A 27,403-nucleotide genomic window follows, 5' to 3' on the forward strand; every position below is an offset into this window, starting at 1 on the left:
CCCTTCCAGTCCTAGAATCTATGAATAAGATTTTTCATAAGGAAGGTAACATCAAGGCCAGCCACATGCACAGACATATACTCAGGTTCATGGAGATATTTGGCTAGTTGCAGCCAGATCAGAACAGGTTTGGAATCAGGAACAGAAAGGGACAGGGATTTTTTTTACTTGCAAACATGTTTTCACTACAAACATTCTGGGTTAACAAAACCAGTTCACCTGACGTATGTGAACAGACCTTGGAGGATGCCTGCCTGCAGCTGCTGCTAATAGGTGACAGAAAAAGTGTGTGAAATGAGAAGGAAAATATAACTCCATCAAATGGGGGTAGAGACGTAATTAGCTATGGAAATGCATTTATCACACCATCCTCCTCCTGGTTCTGATAAGCACTGTAGGCACATCCCACAAGGTGCTGGGTGCTCTCAGCTTCCCTGGACTGCCAAGAGAGTTGAAAGTGCACAGCTGTAAAACAAACCTGAAGGATTCAGGCAAGGCCCTGTATTAAAAGTACTACAGTCTGTGTTGACATAATGCAGACATGGGGGAAGGATTATTTGATTCCAAAGGCTCTCTTCCTATTAAAAGAAAGTAGGACATTTAAACATTTTATAATTTATTTTTTGAAGATACTTAACTGTTCTTAAAGAGAAGGGACCATTAGGTGCATAATATGAGGTCTTCACCTTCTTCTGAAACTTCAGGTGCTGGCCATTGTCAAGAGGTAGAATATTGGATTTCATGGGCCAACAATCTGTTCTGATCTGCCAAATCCTATATTCTTAGTTACATGCTCAAAATTTACTAGCTTTTTTTTTTTTCCTCTCTTTTTTTTTTTTTTTAAACAAGCCGACAGAAATAGAAATGCCTTATTTTTAAATGTATCTGAGACCCAAATAAAACCAGAATTATGATGGTACATGAGAAACAGAAATTGAAAATGACTATAAGAAAAAATTAAACAAACCAGTCTAGTTTCACTGCTCAAGATTGAGTGAAATGCAAAATAAATAAAATACAATACAAAATGAAGAGCATGAAGGTAAAATGTAAACCTGATATTCTTTTTGTTTTAATAATCTGGAGATGTTATTAGTAACAAAGCCATCTCTGAGGAAATGTTTTTTAAACTGAGAGTTATGTTAACAATGTCCTTTTAATAATTTCCATAACAATGAGCAGCAGCACTTACACGGTACATGTTGATACCCAGGATATTATTTTTATTGTACGTCACAAAATAAATGGGGGAAATGTAAGCTTGGCAGAAGAGCACATTAGGAACAATAGGGAAGAGTGTAGGGCCTGAATCTCCCAATCACCATCAGGAGTTGGGGGCTCTCAGAACCACACAGGAAGATCTCAGCACGCACCAGCATCAGTTGGAATGTACTCTAAGTTAAACAAACAGTGGATCTGGAAAGACTTTGGAGAACAATGGTTGTTGGTGCTGGTAGGTGTTAGAGAAGGTGGGAAATGAGCAGAAAAAATGAACTTTTTTGGAGCAGAAACTATAGGCCCAGTTCTGATCTCATTGAGATCAGCATAAATCAGGAATTAGTGGGGTTATAGTGGCATAAAACTAGTGCAATCAACAGTAGGATTATCAGGCCCAGGTCTTATTTGTGAAGTGATATGCACACCTACCCTGCTGTATGAGAACACAAGAACGGCCACACTGGGTCAGACCAATGGTCCTTCTAGCCCAGTATCCTTTCTTCTGACACTGGCCAATGCCAGGTGCCCCAGAGGGAATGAACAGAACAGAGCAATTATCAAGTGATCCATCCCCCATCATCCAATCCCAGCTTCTGGCAGACAGAGGTGTAGAGACACCCAGAGCATGGAGTTGCATCCCGGATCATCTTGGCTAATAGCCATTGATGGATTTACCCTCCATGAACTCATCTAATTCTTTCGGCTTTCACAACATCCCCTGGCAATAAGTTCCACAGGTCAACTGTGCGTTGTGTAAAGAAAGACTTCCTTATGTTTGTTGTAAACCTGCTGCCTATTCATGACCCCTAATTCTTGTGTTATGTGAAGGGGTAAATAATTCTTCCTTATTCACTTTCTCCACCCCATTTATGATTTTATAGACCTCTATCATAGCCCCCCCTTAGTCATCTCTTTTCTAAGCTTAATATTCCATCTTTTTAAATTTTTCCTCATACGGTAGCTGTTCCATACCCCTAAATTTGTGTTGCTGTTCTCTGTACCTTTTCCATTCTTTTTTAAGATGGGGTGGCAAAAATACAATGGGGAAATATAGAAAACTGGCAGAAGATCATGACTAAAAGTAATCAGTGAATATGAGATGGATGGTGAGAAAAAGAAAATCTTTATGATGCCATCTGAAAGCTTCTAATATACCTGGAGGCAGGACTTGAGATTTTATGTTCATAAAGGCTAGGTCTTGCTTTCAAAGTCAATGGCAAAATTCCTATTGACTTCAATGGGGGCACAATTAGGTCCAAAGACAGGAGACATCAAACTAAGGCCTGGTCTACACACCAGGCTGCACTTGTTCAGTTTTTTAACTAACTTAAGTCAAGTCCAGGCAATTTCTATCTAGACAAGTCCTAAGTCTCACAATATTATTTATATAGAAACCCAGAATAGAATGAGCTGTACTTCTCACAAATCACAATGGAGCCACTTATGGTTGATGGACAGAGTGAATATTTTGGGTCATAAAATCCCAACTGATTCATTCATTTAGAGTAAAAGAAAAAAGTAATTCTAGCCTATGCTTTGGTTTAAGGCCTCGTCACAGCACAGTTTGAAATACTAAGGGCTTGTCTATACTTACCGCGCTGGTTCGGCGGCAGGCAATCGAACTTCTGGGTTCGACTTATCGCGTCTAGTCTGGACGCGATAAATCGAACTCAGAAGTGCTCCCCGTCGACTCCGGTAATCCTGCTCGCCGCGAGGAGTACGCGGAGTCGACAGGGGAGCCTGCCTGCCGCGTCTGGACGGCGGTAAGTTCGAACTAAGGTATGTTGACTTCAGCTACGTTATTCACGTAGCTGAAGTTGCGTACCTTAGTTCGATTTGGGGGTTTAGTGTAGACCAAGCCTAGGTTTGCAATCCTGATTACAATGCTGTTTAAATGTGGTAGGATTCAAGTACAATTTTCCCTGAGTGATGTGGACAAGAATTTTTTTCTTCTGAAAAACATGCCATAACCTGGCAACTACTGTATTGTTAGCATGGTTTCAACCTAGCTGGATAGGACTGCAGTATCTCAGAAAGCAGCACAACGTACTAGGTGCAGGACCCAGGCAGGATGCCACCCCGCTCCTCTCACTTTATAGAGACTGACAGTGTTTGTTTTTGACTCAATCCTGTTTCTACTGAAGTCAATGGGAGTTTTCCCATGGACATTAGTATGTGCAGGTCCTTAATGAAATGTTTTTGGTCTACAGCTGATAGAGAGCTGTGCAAGCTGCACTTTCACCCCCTTGTGACCAGTTGTGGCCCTGCATGCATTGCACACTCCTGGGAAGTGGCTTCTCTTCTCACTCACAAGGTGGTCATACCATTGATACATGGGAGGGAAACACGCCTTGGTGGTTCCTTGAATCACAACTGGTTCAGCATGTCTGAATAGCCTTTTTAGGCTAGGCCAAGAGGCAGGCAGTGGGAATTGCAGGCGCTCAGAATCCGGCCAAACAGCAGTTTTGACTGAATACAAACTCAGGGTCAGATTCTGCTCTCATTTGTACCACTGTAAATCCAGAGTGATTCCACTGAAGTCAGAAAGTCACCCTGAATTTACATCGGTATAGTTGAAAGCAGAACCAGGCCTCGAGACTTGGCCAAGTGACAATGGATTAGCTTGTAAAGTTTGGAGGAACAAAATGGATGCAGTTTGAGAGAGAGCCTCACTTTTCAAGGTTATGGCTGGTGTGGTAGAAAAAGCCAACATTCATGTTTTCAGTAGGTATAAAAAAAATTACAGTACAGATACACAGGGGTGATAAACACATTTACTTTGTACTAATATAGAAAGTATACTCAACAGCTGTGATACCAGGTGCTGAAATGACGACATACTGTCTAAGGTCAGCCGACATATACTGTATAGACTGCCTGTTTAGTTTTTTGGAACCTGCCTTGTTTAGCTGTCATCTGTCATACAGGCTTAGGGAACAAGAACCTCCACAACTGGAGCGGCTGGAATTGCAGGATTAAAACAATGCATATTTATGCCTGCCCCCATATTTCTCACTCACTCTGGATACAGAACTCATCTCACTTTTAATTGTATATATGGTGGTAATTTTTCTTTGGGATCCTTTGGTTTGTTTTTGGCAAGCTTCACTGTGAACTGAACAGGAGTAAATTCTTGGCTTTGGACAAGTTAGAATCATAGAAGTGTAGGGCTGGAAGGCACCTCAAGAGGTCATCCAGTCCATGCCCCTGGATTGAAGAGGATTAAGTACATTCAGGGCAGTGGTCCCCAAACTTTTTACCTCTCACCCCCCTTGCCCATGCCCCCCGAGCCAGGACCAGGAGTGGGGCCATAGCTCCAGGAGGGGGGAACACAGACAGGGGTAAGGGGGCCAAAGCTGGGGGCATGGGTGGGGCCCAGGGCCCACAGCCGGATCACCCGGCACAGGGCTGATGGACGGATCCCCAGGAGTGGCGCCTGCAGCCACGGCTGTGAGAGGAGCCCTGGGAATAGGTCCGGCAGCCTCCAGTCTCCAGGAGAGCATCTCCCACCGACATGGCAGTGTGGACACCACTTTAAGTTGATGTACCGGTAGCTTATTTCACCCGGGGGAGTGTCATTTTCACACCACTGTAAGTTACATAGACTTAGGTGGTAGTGTAGACCAGCTCTTAGATCATCCCTGACAGGCATTTGTCTAATATGCTCTTAAAAACTTCCAAGGATGGGGATTCCACAACCTGGGTTTAACTATCCTAATATTTAGAAAGTTTTCCCTAATATCTAACTTAAATCTCCCTTGCTGCAGAGGTTAAACTTCTTTACTAAATAGTGCATGGCCTTTTAAGGTAGATTGCAAAGATTAATTCCTATACAGGGATATTCACTTTCAACCCTTTTATAGACTTCCGCATTGTATGTGGAATTATAATAGCAATCATGTAGTCCAAAAGGAAATAGACTAAATTGTACATTACATAATCACCAGTTAGGAAGATGTATTTTTCTCCTTAACAATGGTAGAAATATCTTATCCTAATATTCAGCACCACCCTTATGGTTCAATTCAAAACACCAAGTTTTCTGCCAAAGAAAGTAACTCTTTGTAATCTCTCTTTAGTAGCCAGTATTTGCTAGATACATGTCCCCTTCCAGCATCACATTCCCTCTCTTATTTTCAAAGGTCTTATCTACACCAGAAATGTGTACGTCTTTAACTATATCAGTATAGTTAAAACAGTATAACCACCTCATGTGGACACAGTTATTCCAGTGTAAAAATGTGTATACTGGTATAGCTTATTCCAGTACAACAAGGGGAATTAGCTAACAGGTATAAGGCACCTTTATATTGGTATAACTGTGTCCACACTAGTCTTTTAACCATTACAACTATTTCAGTAAAAAAAAAAAAAAGTCATCTTCTTACCCAAAACATTTAACTTTACATGTAGACCAGGGTTAAACAATTCTCCTTCCTTGAAATAGCCACACCACTTAGAACTGTTATGAAACATGGAGACCTATCTCAGTTCTTATTCTAGTGTCCATGAACATTGCGTCAGAATCTCTGAGCTACTAAACACACACACACACACACATAATATTTCCTTGTACTTTGAGACAAAGTTAAAAATCTTATTTAAAAAAAGACAACATTATTTCTCATGTAAGACACAACACCTTGGATGTTCTGAGCTGAGACAGACAGTTTTAAAATGCTGAATTTATTTTTCCACCAGTTATGCTGCTTGGTTAATTTCTGCATTTCTCTCAGTTTGGACACATAAAACAAACCAGTCAGTTTCACTTTTATCCACTGTCCCCTTCACTTCCAGGTTCCTACATACCACCACCACGCAATATTTGTGTTGAATACATTACAGGGGAATGCTCATTTACTAAAAACTCTGTCTACAATTCATTATGTGCCAGCTCCTGTCACACTTTCTCACACTTAACAACACCTTAGCTTACCCTAGGAGTAGTTCCACTGAAAGCAATGGGAATATTTGCAAAGTGAAAAGGGCAGAATATGGCCCTAAATAAAGACGATCCCTGTGATCTCTACACCACCCAGTCATTCAGCGCCTTACCCTACATCCATTAAAGTCAATAGTGTTGTTCCATTGGAGACCTCAGTGTATTCTGCATCTGAAATGTTCTAACCTATCCAACTGAATGGCAAACCCTGAAACTCTCAATAGCAGAGCTCCATTGAAGCCAATGTGAGCAGTACACACAGAAGACATGCAGGATCAGGCACTTGGATTGTAAGCTCATTGGAGCAGAGACCAGACTTATCTTTCTCTAAGTATTGCACAGTGCTAGGCTGACAAGCCATCGTCCTGCTCCCATCTCTTTTCTAGCCACACATCACTCAGAGAGCATCTTCTGGTCAAACACTTGGTGCAATTTATTTACAGTGTTCTTTCTACCACCCTTACAAACTTGTGCAGCTCTGTATTTCCACTGGCATGGACTCCTTAGAGCTCTCCTGGCTCCAGCTCTTAAAAGCCCACCAGCCCGTCTCTTCCCCCTTAAGCACTTCCTTCTTGTGCCTTTTCTACTTTCTGGGCTAATGGGTTAATTAAATGGGTCATAGCTCTCTCCCACCCATCTCCAATCTATCAATTTGGCATGTGATCAGAGTGCTGGTACAATGGCTGACATCCAGCACTCTGTCACATAGCCACAAAGATGGTCCTCAATAAAAATGGCTGCATTCAAAACTAATGGAAACTGAAACCCCAGGCATTCACAGAGCCAGTAAAGAGCAGCACAACCGGGCTCTGGCCTGTTAGAAGCAACAGCCTCCGGGGGTCATATCTCATACGCACACAGAGAGAGAGAGAGCAGATAAGTTTTAGGATACTGAAGGCACTGGCCCTCAGGTGAAACTCTGGACCCCCTATCACAGAAAAATGAATGTCCCTCCAGAGGCCTTCATGCAAAGTGGGTTTGATTAAAACAGGAACAGATGAGTTATTTATTAAACTGGGGTCACATTTTAAACCATGTTAGAGAACTTCCTGGAGCTGTCAGAGACAACCACATACAGACAATAAAACTTTATGAGCAATTTAAATTCTCTATCTCCTTAGCAGATGCAGAACAATAGAGACAATTGACTGTTTGCAGGTGGTGTATATTTTCCTTTCATTAGCTAGGACTCTGGTTAAACACATATTATTCTTTTATATGAGATCGCCCCAATCTTCAGGGAAGTTAAATTATTCATGGCTCCTTTTTTCACATAATACACTATAAAAATATACTGCATTTATGTTCAATTAGCCAAATACCTCGTTTATTGTGAGCCAACATAAGAAGAGCAATGATTTGTCTAGGTTAGGATATTAACAGAAACTGATTCCTGGGGGTGCTGAAGAAAGAAAATGTGTTTTACATACACTCACGCACACCGCATATACATGTTAGTAATACCCATGTGATAAAATTGCAGACCCATGTAATAAATGACATTTATCACACAACTTTAACCATGTCACCTGCATTCCACCCATTAACCCATCTCACTCAGGATTTATTCTAACATCCCAAATCCTGGAGCAATTTGCTACAACTGGAATTAATTTGTTTAAAAGTTAGCCTGTGATTAAAAAAAAGAAGATGTTTTCCTTCCTCTCTTACAAAATGACTAATTCCCCTCCATAAATTTACACTGGCCTGAGGCCCACAATGGGCAACTTTCCATCACAGACCAGTTCAAATGTTAAGGTTTTATACCGTGTGGACATACATAGGTAGAAAGCTCAAAATAGGATTGTAAGCAGGTTCCTCCTTCAGCCCCAGGCATCTTGGCTGGTAAGTCCTCCTGGTAATTAAACAACACACATGCACTACCAGCTACCTTCACTACGCCTCTTCATTAATTATTATTATTTCTTGCTTCCACTCACACAATGTAGCAACAGATAGACAGGGCCTTCTTCTTGCTCAGCCTTTTATACTACTTGCATTCTTCTCCTAGCTAGCCAGCTGGTGCGCTAATTACCTCATTAACTCATCAAATTCCCTACAGGTGCAGCTGATCCTTACTAACCCTTCAGATCCAATCAGACTGCCTCGCTCCTGCCTATGCTAACTATACACTAACTAATAACTGTGTTATTGAAGTGATCAGGGTGCTAACGCCCCTCTGTTTATAGCTGCTAACAGAACCTTGTTACAAGGATCTTTCTCCTTTCCAGTGCTGATTCCCAAATAATGTGATACACAGCACTTGCTTCTAGCTATATATAATGCTAGAAGAACACATATACAATCACACTTTTATGTAAGGCATATACCAGTACACGTACCTAATATAGTAATATAAAGAAAATGGGTTTGAAGCAGTTAGGATTGCTACAGATATAACATACCTGACTCAAAGGCACAAGAGCAAGGAAACGAAAAGTTAAGTGACCTAACGTACCCTCTTCTCTTTCATCCACAGACACAGACTTTACCATGACCATAACTACCTTATACTGCAGCCTTAACGCTGTCTCCCTCAATACTCCCTGTACCTCACACCTTTACCAAACTGCCATCTCCTAGCAGGGTTACTTGTGGATGTTTGTCATGGTGTGATGTGCTTGGAGAGGACATTCTGGTAGAGGGAGTGATGGAAGGCTGGCAGCCCTAGAGGGACGCAGTCGGTTGTAATGCCTGCTCGACAAACCTGTTGTGTGAGCTCCAGCAAGTCATTTCACCTCTCTGTGCTTCCGTCCCCTGCCACCTCTCGGCTGTCTTGTCTATTTAGATGTGTGACCCTTTCAAGCAGGGACTGTCTCACGGCGTGTGTGTACAGTGCCTAACATGCTGGGGACCCAATTTTGGTTGGGCCATAAATAACAACATTACATTGTAACTCTCTGGGGGTGGAAGCAAATGTTGTGTGTTCCACTGCAAAGCTGGGACCTCGCACTGATGCAGGACTGATTTGTTCCTAACCTGAGCCTTGGGCAAGTGCAATTTTGCAGGTTAAATTCCATCCTGGGGGGAAAAACAACAACATTTATCTGGGCAAATGGATGATAAATAAGAAGGCATCTGACTGAAAATGAAAAACAGTCATTCAGCTACGTGGTGGCACGTTGTGAAAACAGACCAGTGCTGTTCAGATGTTAAAAGCTAGTCTTGGCAAAGTTAGATTATCCCTGGGAAAGGTGCTCTCATGAGACTTCAAGTACATCCTGGTTTTGGCTGGGCTGGAAACTCTGTTGACCAGGGCCGGCTCCAGGCACCAGACGAGAAAGCACGTGCCTGGAGCGGCACATTCTAAGGGGCGGCATTCCGGCCAATCTTGGGGCTGCCAGCCCAGCCCTGAAGGGGCACGGACCACGGCCCGGGGGGGCAGGAACTAGTGATCCCCGCTGCTCATCGTGCCACCGGGCTCCCCAGGACGCGCCACTCCCCGCCGCCTGCACCGGCCTCCGCCTCCCGCGCTGCTCTGAGCCCGGCCCGGCCGAGCCGCCTTTAAAGGAGTGGCTGAGCCAGCACCTCCTGCAGCCCCCGGGCACTGGAAGGAGAGAGAGTTCTGCGGCGGCCCGGCGGGCAGCAGAGGCAGGGAGGGAGGGTTCTGCCGCAGCCCGGCAGGCAGCGGTGGCAGGGACGGTTCTACGGTGGCCCGGCAGGCACCGGAAGGAGGGAGGGTTCTGCGGCGGCCCGGTGGGCAGCGGTGGCAGGGACAGTTCTGCGGTGGCCCGGCGGGCACCGGAGGGGCGGGCCCCACTGATCCTGGCGCTGTTTGCACTGTGCCGAGCCACGCTGCAATGCCAGCCCCACACGGAGGTCGCAGACCCCAGCCAGCGCTGCCTGTGTCAGCCCCCTTGGAGCCTACCCGGCTGGGAGAGGCACCCCAAGGCCAGAGGGGGGAGCCCCTCTCGCCCGGCTGCAAGCGGACTGCAGGCCTGGCTGCCCACGGGCAGAGGGAGTGTGCGGGTGCCGCCCTTCACCCCCCTGCAAGTGGCCTTGACTGCCCTCCACGCGCTCCCTGCGGCTGCTGTTTCTTTTTGGGTTTTTTTTGCTTTGGCAGTCCGGCCGCCTCTTTTTTTTTGCCAGGGGCGGCAAAAAAGCTACAGCCGGCCCTGCTGTTGGCCAAATCCTCTCCCCTGTACAGGGAATTCTGCCATACTTGGGGTGGAATGGATTCCTCTTTCTCGGGCCACATAGCGACAGAACAGCGGCTATTGCACTCCCAGGGCTATGCTCCTGGTCGTTTACCTGCATCATCTGTAATTCTACTGCAGTTCTAGATCAGTCAGCTGAGTCAAGTTATTTAGTAGCGACTTAGCTTTATGCCCATGTGCAAAACCAAAATGTATTACAGTAAAACAGAAAACGAAATCCAAATAAAATGTTAACATACAGATAAAGAAGGATTAAAAAGAATATAAAGTATTAATCATATATAACTACTGCACCACTGGCTTTTCCTTATATTATTGGCTGGCCACGCAAATAGGGCAACTGCTCAGCTCACAGACACATTATCAGTTCCTAACAAATATTCTGTTTTTTGAGAGGTCGTAGAAAAAGGCAGAAAATATGCAGAGCAATATTGACCTTAACTGGAAATATAAATTCCAACATAAATAATGGGGTAGGTCTTCTACCTGCCCTGAGGCACACCGACAAAGGCATTCTACAGCAAATATTCTTTTTGGAAAAAAGATTTGGGATCAAGAAGGAATTTCCCCCGGGTCAGATTGGCAGATACCCTGTGGGGGGTTCACCTTCCTCTGCAGCATGAGGCATGGGTCACTTGCAGGTTTAAACTACTGTAAATGGTGAACTCTCTGTCACTTGAAGTCTTTAAACCATGGTTTGAGGACTTGAGTAATTCAGCCAGAGGTTAGGGGTCTATTACAGGAGTGGGTGGGTGAGATGCTGTTGCCTGCAATGTGCAGGTCAGACTAGATGATCATGATGGTCCCTTCTGACCTTAAAGTCTACAAGAATCTTACAGGCCAATTTCTTCCCTTCAGTGTACACACCTGGCTTCCACTAACTCCAGTGGGACCTCTGTGAGACACAGAAGGGCAAATCCTGCCCCCAATTTGTGGCTAGGTCATATTAAAGATAGAACTGAGTCTCCAAATCAAAAGCTCCATATCTCAGCTCCCTTGAACTTTGGAGAAGTTTGGCCTGTAGTATGTGTTTAGATGCCTGTATTAAAATAGCATGTAAGATCTGCAGTGGGTATACAGAGATGGTAGGTTGCAAGACTTTAGGTGCTGCATGCGTTCTAGTGCTGCACAGTGGGGAATCAAGACTCAGACGTTTCAGCACAGTTGTTGGGATTAAAGCCCGCTGAAGTCTGCTGCAACGTGCTATAAATATATTTCTGAGCACTGAGCCAACTGCATAAACTCGGAAGCAGCCTATTTCATTCGAAGGGTTTGTGTCAGCAAAAGCCTGAATTAGAATCTTGGAGGCACGTGCACAGCAGAGCTGGCCCCACCAGGGATGGATCACTGGTTGGCAAAGGCAAAGGCAAAGGCAAAGGCTCTCACCCTTTGAGGGCATTCAAAGGCAAAAAGAGATGGTGAAAAGGGTAAGGCAGAATACAGGGGAAACACAGAATGTGAGATCATCACTCTGGGTATTTTGAAAACAAATGTCTAGCTTGGAGTGAGGGATGTGGCTGACCTTAGCAAGCATCCACTCCGGGATGGCCTCTGGGGGACAAAATCTCAAGTGAACAGCTTGTGAGATTTTGGTGCTACTTCTAAACTACCTCGTATCTGAACCCTCAGCTCCAGATCCAATCACCGCTTTCTTGGCCCAACTTCAGTTCATGTGACACGGGTGCACAAGCAGATTCACAACGAACGATAAATCCTTCCACTCTTGAGGCAAAGCGAAGTGCTGCCTAGAGATGCCTTAATGCATCCTGCTTGTGCAGTCTGAGGGTTTGGGTTTTTTTTATTTTTAAGGAGATGGTGCGCATAGTTTGATCCTAGAGCTATGAGTTTCTTTAGGTTTGTCTACATGGTGGGATAATGTGGTGTAGACACTGTTGGTGCTGTTTGAAACAGCACTACATTCAAGTGCACTAGGGAACTTTTAGTGCACACCAACAGGGTCTATTACACAGACCAATCAACGTGGAACACATTAGTGCACTTTAGCAATCCCCTGTAAAGCACATTACCCCACTGTGTAAACAAGCCCTTTGCATCTTGAATGCAGTGTTAGCTTCCATACAGCGGTACATCACTACAGCCAGTATTGCCACCCTGATTTAGTAGCAACAAGTGATGCAGGAAGCAGGCTGAGCTGTCAGAAACAGGGTTGACTAAACACCGAGGGTGTGTCTTCACTAGCATCAAGGGCATGTTCTTACCACATATTAGCCAACACAAGGTAACTAACGCAAGGTAAAATCCCAGTGGAGGCAGTTTGTAGTTTTCCACAAGTTAGCAGGGCAAACCCTAGGCTTCTCCATAGGCTTCTTAACCTGCTAACTTGTGTTAAAACTACAAACGCTCTGTCTTCGTTTGAATGTTACCTCATGTTAGTTACCACAGGCTAGTTAACACAGATAAAAAACATAACGCTTTTCCTAATGAAAACAAAGCGGCCAGCATTATATGCTGAGGCGCTAGTGTCTGTTTCTCTGCTATGCCCTTTGGCCTTCATTGCTGAGTCTTTGGTTCCTCACTAATCTAGCTCCTTCTTGAAACAAGACCCTTGGAGGTACTTCCATTCTGTTCAGAAAAGACCCTCAAAGCTGGGATGTCCAGAGCTCTTGGGTCTGCAAACTCGGAGCCTGATCACCTCCTGTGAGGGGGCCAAACTTCCACAATTCCCACTGGATTCATTCAGAGATGAGGTTGCTCGGCACCTCTCATACCACACCCCCAACCATGTTTCCAATCTTTTGGGTCCAGAGAATGGATCCAGTTCCTCTGAGCTATTTTGAAAACGATGTTTTCCACTACATAACAACTGCTTATCCCAGAATATGTGGCTGGAGCATAAGCTATAAGTCTCCCACTTACCCACCCAGAGAATCATGGTATTGCCATCAGAAAAAGAATTACACATTAGCAATAAAATGCATTTCCCCGCCCCATAACTGGGAAAGCAAATACGACAGAGGAAGTTTTATAAGGTACATTCCACACTGCAGCACGTGCAGCGATGTAGTTTCATTGGTGCAAGTTCTCTTGGCAGAAATTCCTTTATTTACTGACAGTTGCTAGTGATTTATTGTTTCCCACCCTCCCACTCCTATAATAAATGTTTGCTTAGCTTTAAACACACTAATTATTATGGGTTCAGATTGTAAGATTTACCCTGATGGAATTTAACAACCTTTTCCTTTCTCAGCAGCAGGTTTGTCACAGTGAGTCGGATTTTTTTTTAATCTACTGGACAGACAGTACCTGGCTAATTTATCATTGGGATTTGTCCAGCCTCATTTCTTAGCTGTAGAACATAGTACGTAGACTCGAAGCACTCAGGTCAAGAAATAGCACTTTCAGAAAGGCACCTACCTAATAGCTGCACCCCACGGGTGAGTCCGTACACGTCAATCAAAGCCCACAGGGGTTCCATGATCCTCACCCCACTGAAGAACAACATCGCAGCAGAGTCATTGACCCGATAAAACACCCGGCCCTTTTTGTCCACCCAGAATGCTATGATGTTTCCTTCATTTGCAAACTCTTCTGGCAGGGCCTTGGCCCAGAATCCACTCTGGGAAACCAAGTCCGGGCAAGCGTACTTTGGCAATGTGTCAGGATTAATCCGGGAGGGATCCTTGGAAGTAAATCCGAGTCGGAGAGCCCCACTCCAGCAACACTGCTTCTTTGTTATCTGCAAAGATAACAGCAATAAGAACATCTTGCATTCCAATAGCACTTTACAGGCTACGAGCTCCATGCCGTGCCATGCTGAAGCCCTCCTGCATGGTTCTGAGCGCTCTCAGCTCCCACTGGATTGGGTCCTGTATGTTCTAGAATAATTTAATCCACCACTAAAAATGTGGCCACCTCTGGGGTAGGACATGGCATCTGCGTAACAGCACACAGCAAGACTGCAGAAAAGGTTAAGACATAACGTCAAAGAGACTGTATCAAGTTAAAACTACAGGGGGGATATAATTAGCCCTGGTGCGCGAACTAAATTCCATTTCTGGGGTAATTACATTCTGCCTTGCAAACCTACTCTTGGCAGAAGCACCAACAAATCTTTTCTGGTCAGAGGATTTTACATCTCATATGAAAGATGGCGCCTCCAGCAGCCCGTAGCACTGGGCTAGGGCATTGGTTCTTTCTTGACTCAGGGTGCCGAGTGCTGCCTACTGAAAAACCATCACTACTTCCCACAGCACCTTAAGGCTCTCCTAAGAGGTCTCCCAGCTACGTAAAAAACGATCTGCCGCCTGCTTAGCTTGTCAGATGGGATGACATCACAGCCCTACGGTAGCTGATTTGGATGCAGCAAAATGCAATAAGGCATATTTAATGACATTAACTATATAAAATGGAAATGACAGAAGTCCATTTGTCGCTGAAAAACTGGGATTATTTATTGTAGCAATTTCACTGCAAATCCTAACTCCTCCTGGGACCTAGATAAATACGGCCTCGTTGTACAACTTGCTCTGCGGTGTCTTGCCAATATTTTATACTAATCACATGCTACACAAGTAAATATTCATATGGCGATATGGGGAGTATATCCCCTTGTATTCATCAGCCCCTACAAATAATCAGTTGCCAACACAGGCTGACTATAGGTAGTATCTGGGTTGAAAACTAGTGTAAACCCTGCCAAGCATTTGCATAGCTGGACACCCAAACATACTAATTTTTGCTTAAAAAAAAAAAAAGGCAATGATTAATGATGGGCCAAATCCTCTGCTCAGCAAACACCCCTATTTGACAGGCTGGGGAGGGCCACGGGGCGTGGGCTGGGGAGGGAACAGGCATCTGCCATGCCTAGACTGTAAAGTTGTTCCATGACTGCTACCACAGTCTGGGGCTGCTGCTTCCTACATCCCACCTCCACAGATCCACTAACTCTGGCCCCAGCCACACCCACTGCCTGGGATTCCACCTCCAAGAAGCTCCATCAGAACACAGATCCACATCACACTGGACATCTCCACTTGCTGGCACTCTGGCCTGCTGAACAACTCTGGATTCATTGCCTAGTGGGCTTCTTAGAAGACTTAGAGGAGCAGAGAAGGGTGTAGGATTAATTCTGAAATGACATCTGGCAAACAAGGTCAAATCCCACAGTCCCTCACTCAGTCCTGCAGTGGGAGTTTTGCCTGAACATGAGCTGTGGGATTGGAGGCATAGAAAAGAAGTTGGTGAGAATCTGACATAGAAAACACAAAAGCTTAGAGATGACAGTTTGGGGAAAGAAAGAAAAAAAAAGACTGCTGGAAATGGACTCAGCAGAAAATAGACACAGAAAGGCAAAGGCATTCTTCACATTTATGTCAATCCCCAAGGCACTTTTTCTGCTTATGCTTGTTGATTATTCATGTGCAAAATTCCCATTAGTTTCAGTGGGAGCTCTGTTCGTAAAGCCCTAGTGCACAGATGAAAGTCCTGCCCGCTAATGCTTCATGTGTGTTATAGAAGATAAAATCCTAATATACATTGTCAAATACAAACATCGAGCTTCCTGAGTAGGGACAGGAGAACTGGTTCAGAACATAGAAATGACCCATAATCTTTGCCTAAAATGCAAACTTTTGGTGAGGTTTTTCAAAAACAAAATAATTAGTTAACTCTCATCTCCCATCCCAACCATCTCAGAATTTGTCAGGGTCATTTGTCTCTGCATTTCCCAGCTTCCAGCCAAAAATGCAACGTAACTAGATCAGTCCTGCTGCATTTCCAGCCTGCATGGAAGCAGGAAATGAATAGAAGCCTGTGTGAGGGATTTGTCCACCCAAGGGCCAGAACCAGAGAGGTGTTGAGTGCTCTCATTTCCTACTGACTTCAATTGGAATGAGGAAGCTTGGCACCTCTCAGAAAGCACTCAGCTCCAAGCTCTCAGCTCCACATTTGCAGACCCAAAAGCTTTGGATATTTCAGAGACAGACTCAGACTTTTAAGGTCTTATCTGAATTGAAAGGAAGAACCTCTGAGCCTTTGGATATGCCCTAAAGGTGGTTCAGCCGCTAAAGAGCCATAGCTAAACCCCTTCAGACCTCAATGCAAGGAACAGCATGTGAACTACAAGTCAGGCTACATGTGGTTTGTCTGAAGGCTTTGATGCAAAGAGATATCTGGCCAGGAGAAGTGGTGCCCTCCAGGCAGGGCCGGCACTTCCACTAGGCGACCCTAGATGGTCGCCTAGGGCAGCAGGATGTGGGTGTCGGCATTTCTCCACCCTCTGCAGAATTTTGGCGGCGAGGGGCTTCTTCCGCTCCAGGTCTTCAGCGGCGGGTCCTTCACTCGCTCCAGGACCCACCGCCAGAGTGCCCCGAAGACCCAGAGCAGAAGGACGCCCGCCGCCGAGAATGCAGCTTCAGAGGAGGAGCTGCCGCCGATTACTGTGGAGAAGCACTGCCGCCTAGGGCGGCAAAACCCCTGGCGCCGCTCCTGCCTCCAGGAGAAGCCCTAAGCAGCAATCTATGTCGCCCTTCAGTGCACATGCCACAAAGGAGGTGATTCAGTCTGATCCCAGTGAGGAAGTGGGATTTCTGCAACCTCGTCTTCTCTGATCTTGACAGATGCAATCTTGGCCTGCTCATATTCCCATTGCTGCAAAGATCATTCTCCTGGCCCATCACTTTGACCATGTGATCCTTCTCTTTGCATCCCTGTAGTGGCTCCCCTTTCTGTATCACATCAAACACCAAGCTGCTTGTCTTCACTTTCCAGGCCCTTCATGACCTATCCCCATCCTACTTATCTCTCATGAGCCATCAAGATGTCCACTCCTGCCTCTGACCAGCCCACGGTGCCAGTCTCCATTGCCCACTAGTTACATTTTCAAGCAAGCATCTTTGTGCTTTCTCACATGCTGCCCCTCATGCTTGGGAGGAGCTCCCTGAAAACATAGGCAAAGTGACCATATTCCCCTCTGTGAAATCTCTCCTTAAAACTCTCCTTTGCTGTGATGCCTACAAAAAAAATAAACCTAGACTAGGGTTAGGCTGCTGGTGCGCTGACAGCACTGCCTGTCATGCTGAGCGGTATTATCTCATTATTTCCTTGTATTGCCCCGTCTAGCTACACCTTTCTCTGGTCATATTGTACGTTCTTTGGGGCAGGGACTGTCTTTTTGTTCTGCATCTGTACAGCACCTAGCAAAGTAGAGTCCTGGTCTATGACTAGGGTTCCTAGACACAATGATAATACAAATAATTGATAATAATACGAATAAAGCAAGAGGATGGCATAGGCACAAGGTCGGTCAGACCAAGAGCCTAGGACTCTGTGTTCCAGGAAAGGGATGGAAAACATAGGAACATAAGAACGGTCATAGTGGGTCAAACCAAAGATCCATCTAGTCCAGTATCCTGTCTTCCGACAGGGACCAATGCCAGGTGCCCCAGAAGGAATGAACAAAATAGGGAATCATCGAGTGAACCATCCCCTGTCGTCCATTCCCAGCTTCTGGCAAACAGAGGCTAGGGACACCATCCCTGCCCATCCTGGCTAATAACCATTGATGGGCCTATCCTCCATTAACTTATCTAGTTCTTTTTTGAACCCTGTTATAGTCTTCACAACATCCTGTGGCAAAGAGTTCCAAAGGTTGACTGTGCATTGTATGAAGAGGTCTGGTACTAAAACTAAGATGTCCCAATGGGCAAACTCTCTCAGTGTTGATATACACCCACTACCATGAGCCATACTTCCCTCACCCAAGACTCCCATCTATGCTTCTCTGGGAATTATGTTATATACAGGGTTCTGCTATAACTCACTAATATTTTACACCTAGTCTTTCCTGCTAGCACTTGAGGCCGTTACAATGGCGATAAGGAAGGAGTCATTTACTCACCTTTAACCTGACCTGCTCGTAGATCACGATAGGCCTGTTGCTGAAGGTGATGGCGTTGCAGAAGCTGGCCTGCCGCTTCACTGCCTTCTGTGCCGTGTCCATGATGATCTGGGACCCCTTGGTGTGGGGATGGAAAAGCAGTGGGCTTATTGACAAAGCTCCGCACTGCGTGATGGGCAGACAATGCTTCTGCTTGTGGTGGCATCGGTGAGAGGAAGCCGGAAAGGGTCCACCTATAGAGTCTGAGACAGCATTTTAAAAAAGTGACATTTTAAATCTGATCTGAGTAATAATAGGAATCTCTCAGAGCCAAATCACAAGGCGACGTTAGAGGGAACTGCAGTGTGAGATAAGAGCTAGTCTAAATGCCTACACTGTAAATCACTAAAAAGTCTTTCTACAGTGCCTTGAACATAATAGAAGTCTCTAACCATATAGATGGCTGCCCTCTAGAGAGTCTGATGATGCAGAGCATGACACGGGGAAGGCAGCTCAGCATCGGAGTGCATGGAAAGTTTCAGGGACACGTTTTCAGAAACAGAGGTCAAAACTCAGTTCCGAAAATTTACCTGCAAATGTGCACGTGCAACTGCAAGCCACTAAAGTGAATCCATGCAGAGATGGCTGGCAGTCCCCACTTCCTGACTGCTTTCCTGCCCAGCCACCACCAAGATGCACCTACACCTGACCTGTCCCGCCACCCCGACCTTCCAACTGCAGCCCCACCAGTCCCTCCCCTCCGTTTGCTCCCAAGATGCTGTTGTATCCAGCCTCCTCCAGCACTTGCCCGCTGTTTCTCTCCCCACTCACACTCTGCAATGCCATGTTCCAGCAACCTCCTACTGCCAACCCAACTGGTCTCCTGCACCAACCAACATCCTTCCTCCCCAATGCTTCGCCAGCTGCAACCTTAGGTGAGATCCCATTTTTACACTGTCATTCAGGAATGAGAAGCTAATGGTTATGGTGGAGCAGGGGAGCTAAGAGGTGCATGAAGCAGGACAGGGATTATGTGCATATCTAGCCAAGGATCCAAACAGACAGTTTATAAATTAATTGACCTGGTCACTGCAGTAGCTTTATTGGTTCATGAATGAATTGATTCATCTTTGTTTCTTCATAACATACAAAGCATGCAGCTGTTTGAACACAAAACAATCATTATATCAAGAACAAGTCATCGGCTTCCTTCTCCACATGCACAATAGTGTGTTTATGTACACTGGTTGAAGGGTCCATAGAAGTAAGATACAGAAAGTCAATAGAAATAAATTGATTATTTGACGGTACACGAGAAACACAACCAAAGCAACGTTAACTCATGTGTTAACAATGCCATCCTGCTGTGTCAGTTTGTTTCATAAATTACACACAACTAAATACCAATAATAAATTCTGTAACCTTCAGATTGCATGGGCTACATGGAAGTAAGCATCAAATGATGAAATGAAAACTCCTTGGGTAGATTAATTGGCTACAATGGTGTCTTTTAGGAGTACATAAGAGTCATAAAAATTACTGTGGGCAAAACTATACTTCAGCATCATCTCTAATCTAGACAGTAACAGATCACCAGAACTGGACCCCGCTCTTTCCAGACATTGTGGTAGTTCAAATCTGTATCCAGACTTAGTTTCTTACGTCTGTTATTGTACTGGGTCTGAACCAAATCCCCAAACTTTGGAAAAGTTTTGATTCTAATCAGAACTGTAACTCACCCCTTTGCTAGTCTAGATGCGGATCCAAATTTATCTTAATTCACCCTTTCATCATTTTCTCACTACTACCTATAGATGTAGCAGAAATGCCAACATCTAGGCAGACCCTCTCAGAGATCCAGAGAGGCCCGGGCTACTTCCAGCCTTTGAGGCCCCTAGCCATAATAAAAAATAAAAAATGCCAACACATGGCCTAATCTTGTACCATCAGAACCGATAGATTTTTATTAATATATATGAACATTTTTAACTCTTGAATATGACAAAATCTATATCAGTTAACAAAAAAAATTGTTTCAGAGTAACAGCCGTGTTAGTCTGTATCCGCAAAAAGAAGAACAGGAGTACTTGTGGCACCTTAGAGACTAACAAATTTATTAGAGCATAAGCTTTCGTGGACTACAGCCCACTTCTTCGGATGCACCAAATCACATCTCTTATTTGCTTAAATTTGCCGCTTTAAGCTGAGAGTGTGTATCACATTTTGGTCTGATAGGGCTGCACATAAAAACAAGTTGCAAAACTTATCAAATGCCAAAAAATTAACAAGTGTCTAAATTTGAGGCCCTCTTTGAGCTTGAAGCCCAGGTGAAATGGCTCTCCTGCCCCCCCCCCCCCTGATTGGCCCTGCATCTAGGACTTGTAAAACTAGACCAGACATATACAGGAGAAGAAAACAACTGTAGGTAATAATCCTGTTTTAGCAGGGAGAGGGACTGGGGGACGTACAACACACACAGCACTTTCAACACAAAACACTCATTATATTGAGAGTAAGTCATCCACCTCTTTTTTTCCTCATACACAGCCTGGCGTGTGGGCATGGGGGTGGGGCAAGGCTGTTCATAGAAATCAGATAAAGAATATCACTAGAAAATACTTGATTATTTGACCCAGTGGATTGGGAGCAGGTGGCTTGCAGAAGCAACAGCTTGCGTGTGGAGTGTGTGGGAAACGGCAGCTGGAAAAGTATGGGGAAAGCACAGGTGGAGCAGCTAACAAGAGAGAGACAGAGATTTGTATTTTCTAGAGGAATATTGGTCAGATATAATATGACTGATGGAGTGCATGTAGTCCAGTGCCAGGTGATTCAGAGGAAGGTGCAGAAAACCCTGCAGTAGGCAGATATGGAATAGGCTGTGGAGGTTTCTTCCTAAACCCATATGTAGTTAAAGGCCCTGAAGCATGAGGATTTACACCCCTTCCAAAACGCTTAGATTTTAAAAAAATAACAACAACTCTGGTTATGTTTATCCGTATAAATGTCCAATCCTTTTTTGAATTCTACTACATTCTCGGCCTCAAAGATATCTTGTGGCAATGAGTTCCTAAGGCTTAAATGTGTATTCTGTGAAAAAATATTTCCTTTTATCAGTTTTAAATCTGCTTTCTTTCAATCTCATTGAACTCCCCCTTCTTCTTGTATTATGTATTGTCATGCTGAAAGGGCATAATGAGCGGAGTCCCGCAGGGATCGGTTCTGGGTCCGGTTCTGTTCAATATCTTCATCAGTGATTTAGATAATGGCATAGAGAGTACACTTATAAAGTTTGCAGACGATACCAAGCTGGGAGGGTTGCAAGTGCTTTGGAGAATAGGATTAAAATTCAAAATGATGTGGACAAACTGGAGAAATGGTCTGAAGTAAATAGGATGAAATTCAATAAGGACAAATGCAAAGTACTCCACTTAGGAAGGAACAATCAGCTACACACATACAAAATGGGAAATGATTTCCTAGGAAAGAGTACTGCGGAAAGGGATCTGGGATCACAGTGGAACACAAGCTAAATATGAGTGAACAATGTAACACTGTTGCAAAAAAAGCACACATCATTCTGGGATGTATTAGCCAGAGTATTGTAAGCAAGACACGAGAAATAATTCTTCCGCTCTACTTTGCACTTATTAGGCCTCAACTGAAGTATTGTGTCCAGTTCTGGGTGCCACATTTCAGGAAAGATGTGGACAAATTGGAGAAAGTCCAGAGAAGAGCAACAAAAATGATTAAAGGTCTAGAAAACATGACCTATGAGGGAAGATTGAAAAAATTGGATTGGTTGAGTCTGGAGAAGACTGAGAGGGGGCATGAGAACAGTTTTCAAGTACATAAAAGGTTGTTACAAGGAGGAGGATGAGAAATTGTTCTTGTTAACCTCTGAGGATAGGATAAGAAGCAATGGGCTTAAATGCAGCAAGGGAGGTTTAGGTTGGACATTAGGAAAAACTTCCTAACTGTCAGAGTGGTTAAGCACTGGAATAAATTGCCTAGGGAGGTTGTGGAATCTCCATCATTAGGGGTTTTTAAGAGCAGGTTGGACAAACACCTGTCAGAGATGGTCTAGATAATACTTAGTCCTGCCTTGAGTGCAGGGAGCTGGAATAGATGACCTCTCAAGGTCCCTTCCAGTTCTATGATTCTAGGAGATAAGGTAAATCGGGTACATCAGTACACCCTATCTATACTATTCAGTATTTTAAATACCTTTATTGTGTCTGCTCATTGGCCTCCTTTCTAAAGTAAACAACCCCAGTCATTTCAATCTCCCTTCAGATGGAAGTTTTTCCAGGCCTTTATTTTTTCTCATTGTTCATCCCTTAGTTGTCTTTCTATTTCTGCTATATCCTCCTTAACAACAGAGGCCCAGATCCCATGGATGGGAGTTAGGTGCCTAAATATTTTTGAGGGTCTGGGCCAGAGTGACTAGAACTGAACACAGTATTCCAGGTGAGGAATTCCATCTCTAACTTCTAGGAGGACTCCTCTAGAATATGTATAGTCTTTTTACCATTTGTGCAACGAGCCATGGGTTCCTTGGTCTTTTGAGCGAATATAGTAAATTACTTGGTTTCTGGCTAATTTAAAGTCAATTAAGTTAACTTTATTGGTAAAACGACAGATTCCTAAAAGCTAGACTCATCTTGGGGAAAGCTACATTGACAAAGCTGCATCAAAGTGAAATTTTTCCCCACAGAAGTTCACATGAACATTTTTGCTACTCCATTTTGAGACATATCAAATTTCTGTTTCATTTGCTGTAAAATTTCCAAATTAAAAAACGGCAAATATCAGATGTGTTTACCAGGTGAACTGATGTTTGTCTTAAAGAAATACCGAATTGCGTTTTTTTGCTCAGGAGTGAGAATTTCCCCAGTTTTACACAAAGTTCCTGGTTTTGGTGGAAAACCCTACAAAATTTCAATCGCTTTTTCCACAAAAATGGATCATTTTTGAAAATTTACAGCGAGATATGAAAACTTCTGGTTTTGACCATTTCTAGTTTTGTCTGGAATTTTCACACACCTCTGTGTGTTGGTTTCCAAAAGATACATGTGTGTGAAAGAGAAGAAAGTAACAGGAAATAAGGTGTTCAAATTCAAGCTGCCTTTTTCTGGCTGGCTGAAGTGATCCCACCTAACTTCACTATGTGACCCTGAAGAAAGTCATTAGTAGTTGATTACACTCATAGGTCTCATTGGCTTCAGACACCATGGTAAAAGGCAGAGTATAAGAACCTAAGTAGAACATCAGGATCGGTCTCCTGAAAGTCAAGGACAAGACAAAGAAGGAGTGATAGGGAGAGCTGTGTGTTCCGTAGAAAAGAGCGAGGGCTGACATGATCACGAACTATAAATACCTTCCAGAGTAATATATAATGATGAAAGGGAATTATTCACCACCTTGGAAGATGGTAGGAAAGGAGCTGTGGCAGAAAGCTAAGGAAGGAAGTGTTTAGGTTAGCTGTTAAGAAATAATTCTAGACAGTGCGAGGAATTTAGCAGTGGAACAGATTTCCAGGAGTGAAGTCATTTTCACTGTGGTGATTCAAACAGAAGAGAGGATAAGATAGCGAGAACGAAGCAGTGTGTAATCCTGATAAATGAAAGGGGGTCAGGTCAGGTGAACCAAGTATTCTTTTCTGGCCCTACAGCCCAGCATGATTCGTTATGATCCAGCCATAACTGCCAACAAGTTTAACAGTCAAACACAAGGACATAAAAAGGATTTGGAAACATTTTACTAGGCTTGCATGGAGAAGCCGAAAGCTTTAATCTTATTGCCTTGATTATAAGAACGGCTGTAGCTCTCTGCGGGACATCATGCCCTTTTAAAACATGGAAATGGAATGACCAAAACTGCTCACAGTTTTCTAAACAGGCTCCAGTAACAATGCTGCATATGTCCAATGCATCTGCTGTAGGAGCATTACGCAGTCCTATGGAGCTGTGCGATTCTGCAGGAACAATATTAGAAGAACGTTTATTTACAGTGACAATTTGGCACTGCAGAGAGCAAACAGGAATGAAGCCATCTTAGAACAATGCCTGAAAGGCTCATAATGTGACCTTTGCATTTCAAACAGACACTCAGCGCAACCCAGAAGATCACAAACCTCAGGAATAGGGAAAATTGACTTGGTAGTAGAATCCATGTGCAACAGGTTATCAGTACAAATAGAGAAGGCGATTCCCTTCTCCCATACCTTATTTAAGGACAAAATCTTTGGGTCCTTACTCAGGGAAGACTCCAATGGAATGGAAGTTTGCCTGAGTAAGGACCTCAGGAAATGGTCCTTAATAAAACAAAGCGCGCCCAGATATTAATATGGTTGGTGCCTTGCAGTAATAATGCTAGTGATGGGCCAGATACTAAGGTCTTTACTCAGTTCTTCCCAGGGCGAAACTTCCATTCCAAAAGTGAGATAGTGTGACTGTCACCGTCTTGGCCAAGACCACAGACCTTCAGAGCTAAAACCAGGAGTGTCTACAGCTTGACCTAACAGAGGTGGCCTCTGTAGTTGGAGGCTTCAGCAGACACATCCCTCTATGGATCGGGCACAGAGGAGGACGCGTAGCACACACCATCAAGGGGGCTATACTAGCATGTCAGGATTTGGCCGGGTACGCTTCATAGAAACTCTTTGTTAAATGCCCTGACAACACTGAGGCCTGATCTATAGTCTGAACTTCTCCATAGTCCCAGATTAAAAATCACTATGATATTCTGCATGCTGATTGCAAATGTTACTGCTCACATGATGTAGAATACAGTAATTTTTAGATCCCCGCCCCCCCCCATGGTGTGTGATGTGGAGTTAAGTTAAATTTGTAAAGTCAGATTCTCAGCTGACCCAAACAGGCGTAGCTCTGTTGACATCAGTGGAGTCACAGACTCTGGCTCATCGAGCTCTGCTCCCACGAGTGATATGTTCTCTAAGGAAGACGGGAACAGTTGCTCAGAAACAAACGTTGCAAAGAAAGGTAGATTTGAGAGAAGGTGGAAATTTGAGAGCTTGCTCAAGGACAATGCAAGGTTCTTACTGCACAGTGTGACTTGTAAACCAGCAAGGTAGTAATACTCCCAAGTGACACGATGGTATTATGATGACACGTTATAATTATAAAAACAGCCTGTATCCCCAGGGCCTCCACAAATGCCACAAGACAACAGGTCCTGTGAGTCACACAAGAACAAACTCACAACTGTACTAAGACACCACCCCAGGTATTTGTATCTGCCAAATTGCTACAAATACAGCAAAACGTCATTGACTTGAGCAGGTTTCCTCCAGGTTTACAACTAGGGTTACCATATTTTGAGTGTCCAAAAAGAGGACACTCCACGGGGCCCCGGCCCCGCCCCCCAGTCCCGCCCATGCACCATCCCAACTCCACCCCTTCCCCAAAGTCCCCGCCCCAACTCCGCCCCCTCCCCTGCTTCCCGCGAACATTTGATTTGCGGGAAGCCTGAAGCAGGCAGCAGGTAAGCTGGCGGGGGGGGGAGAAGGCGCGGCCCAGTCTGGCCCCCCCAACCGAGCGGCTCCCTCCGGCGGCCGGCCACAGCGTCTCCAGCCTGGCTTGGCTCCTGGGGTGCCGGCCCCGGGCCAGCCCCCGGCCGAGCACCCCCGGCCCCTGGCCCTGGCCGAGCGCCCCCGGGCAAGCCTGCGGCTGAGCACCCCCAGCCCAGCACCCCCGGCCCCGGCCCGGCCCAGCACCCAGCGGCGCCGGCCCGGCCCTATTTTCCCAGACATGTTCGGCTTTTTGGGATTTCCCCCCGAACAGGGATTTGAGGCCCAAAAAGCCGGACATGTCCGGGAAAATCCAGACGTATGGTAACCCTATTTACAACAGGGTTGCTGAGAACAGCATCTGCCCCACAGTGATGGATAAAAAATTTTGCGTCACAGCTGACAGAGGCTGCTGAATGCAGTGTTGTTATAGCCATGTTGGTCCCAGGATATTAGAGAGACATGGTGAGTGAGGTCATATCTTTTATTGGACCAACTTGTGAGAGACACAAGCTTTCAAGCTACACAGAGTCATTTCAGAAGTTAACACAGAAACCGATTGCTTGGTTTTGAAGGAACATCCAAGGGAGGAGACTAAGTAAGAGGAAACCTTTGGGAGGTGGGCCTCTTGCAGATTTCTCCGCACTCGTGTGTTGGAGGATGGAGTCACAGGCCACAAACCCACAGATTCCCTGGAACCTGCATTAATTCCAGGTGCAGACAAGGGGGTTTGGTCCAATTGTAGGCCCAGAACCTCTGTCTGCCCTTCCTCCCGCCCACTCTCTTTGGCAACATGTCTCCAGTGGATCCAGCGGCTCTCCCACTGTGAAAACACGCTAGCGCTGTACCACGTTTCTGCCATGACCTCTGCAACACCAGTAAGGAGACAGTGAGCTGACCGCCCCACCCCTACCCCCACGGATTCCCAGACCTGCAGAGGGGCCTTCATGGACTCCCGATGAACTGGTAGAGGGGGACACTGCTGCAGAAGTGGTTGACTTCCCCTTCTACTTGTGACAGATGACCCTCCGATCATGGACTTCAGGAGCACAATCAGGCCTACCATGATTTATAATTCAGATACATCTGAGCTCTTGCTGTTCTCAGCTTAATAAAATGCTCTTACAAAGCCTGCTAGCATTCTTCTCCAGCAGCACCCGCGCTCTGTGAAAATTTGGCTACGAAAAAAAGAGGTTGTTTATCAAAAAGGTTGCTTAAGGGTTGGTTTGTTTTTTTAAGAACATTTTTCCTATTGAAATTGTTTTGACTGACATGGTTTGTGATGATACTGTGTAGAGACCAAAAAAAGGTTATTTCAGATAGCATCCCACCTACAAGGCGTTCAAGAAGAGCTTTGCAGAGAGCTAGAATCAAGAGACACTTAGAGATAATGGTCCTGGGTGTAAAACCTGAAGAGAAGTGATTGCAAGACCATCACGACGACTATCATGCAAGCAGGAACTGGAGAAAACAATTCCGTGTCCAGCTGCAGAGGAAGAGAGCTGAGGAGTACCAGTAACAAAGGTGAAGGTATCAAGTGTCAGAGAGGCAGCCATGTTAGTCTGTATCCACAGAAACAATGAAGAGTCCGGTAGCACCTTAAAGACTAACAGATTTATTTGGGCATAAGGTGTAGGTAATTTTCCTTGCAGACTAGTTACAGTGTGAAGGAACAGACCCAGGCAGAAAGAGAGGTATGATTGTTATCTTCTCATCTGAA

At 44.8% G+C, this 27,403-nt stretch overlaps 1 protein-coding gene across 3 annotated transcripts in view; it reads right to left on the reverse strand.

Annotated features, from left to right (window-relative positions):
• NEURL1 (neuralized E3 ubiquitin protein ligase 1) overlaps window positions 1–27,403 on the reverse strand; it is a 316,430-nt gene that overhangs the window by 68,841 nt on the left and 220,186 nt on the right. For all 3 annotated transcript variants that reach the window (XM_054033381.1, XM_054033382.1, XM_054033383.1), the window contains exons 2-3: window positions 18,176–18,417; window positions 13,693–14,014 (exon numbers count right to left, since the gene is read on the reverse strand). In XM_054033381.1, the coding sequence (XP_053889356.1) occupies window positions 13,693–14,014; window positions 18,176–18,417 (564 nt within the window). The remainder of the gene's footprint in view (window positions 1–13,692; window positions 14,015–18,175; window positions 18,418–27,403) is intronic.

Source organism: Malaclemys terrapin, chromosome 7, assembly GCF_027887155.1.
Source record: "Malaclemys terrapin pileata isolate rMalTer1 chromosome 7, rMalTer1.hap1, whole genome shotgun sequence".
Taxonomy (NCBI): Eukaryota; Metazoa; Chordata; order Testudines; family Emydidae; genus Malaclemys; species Malaclemys terrapin.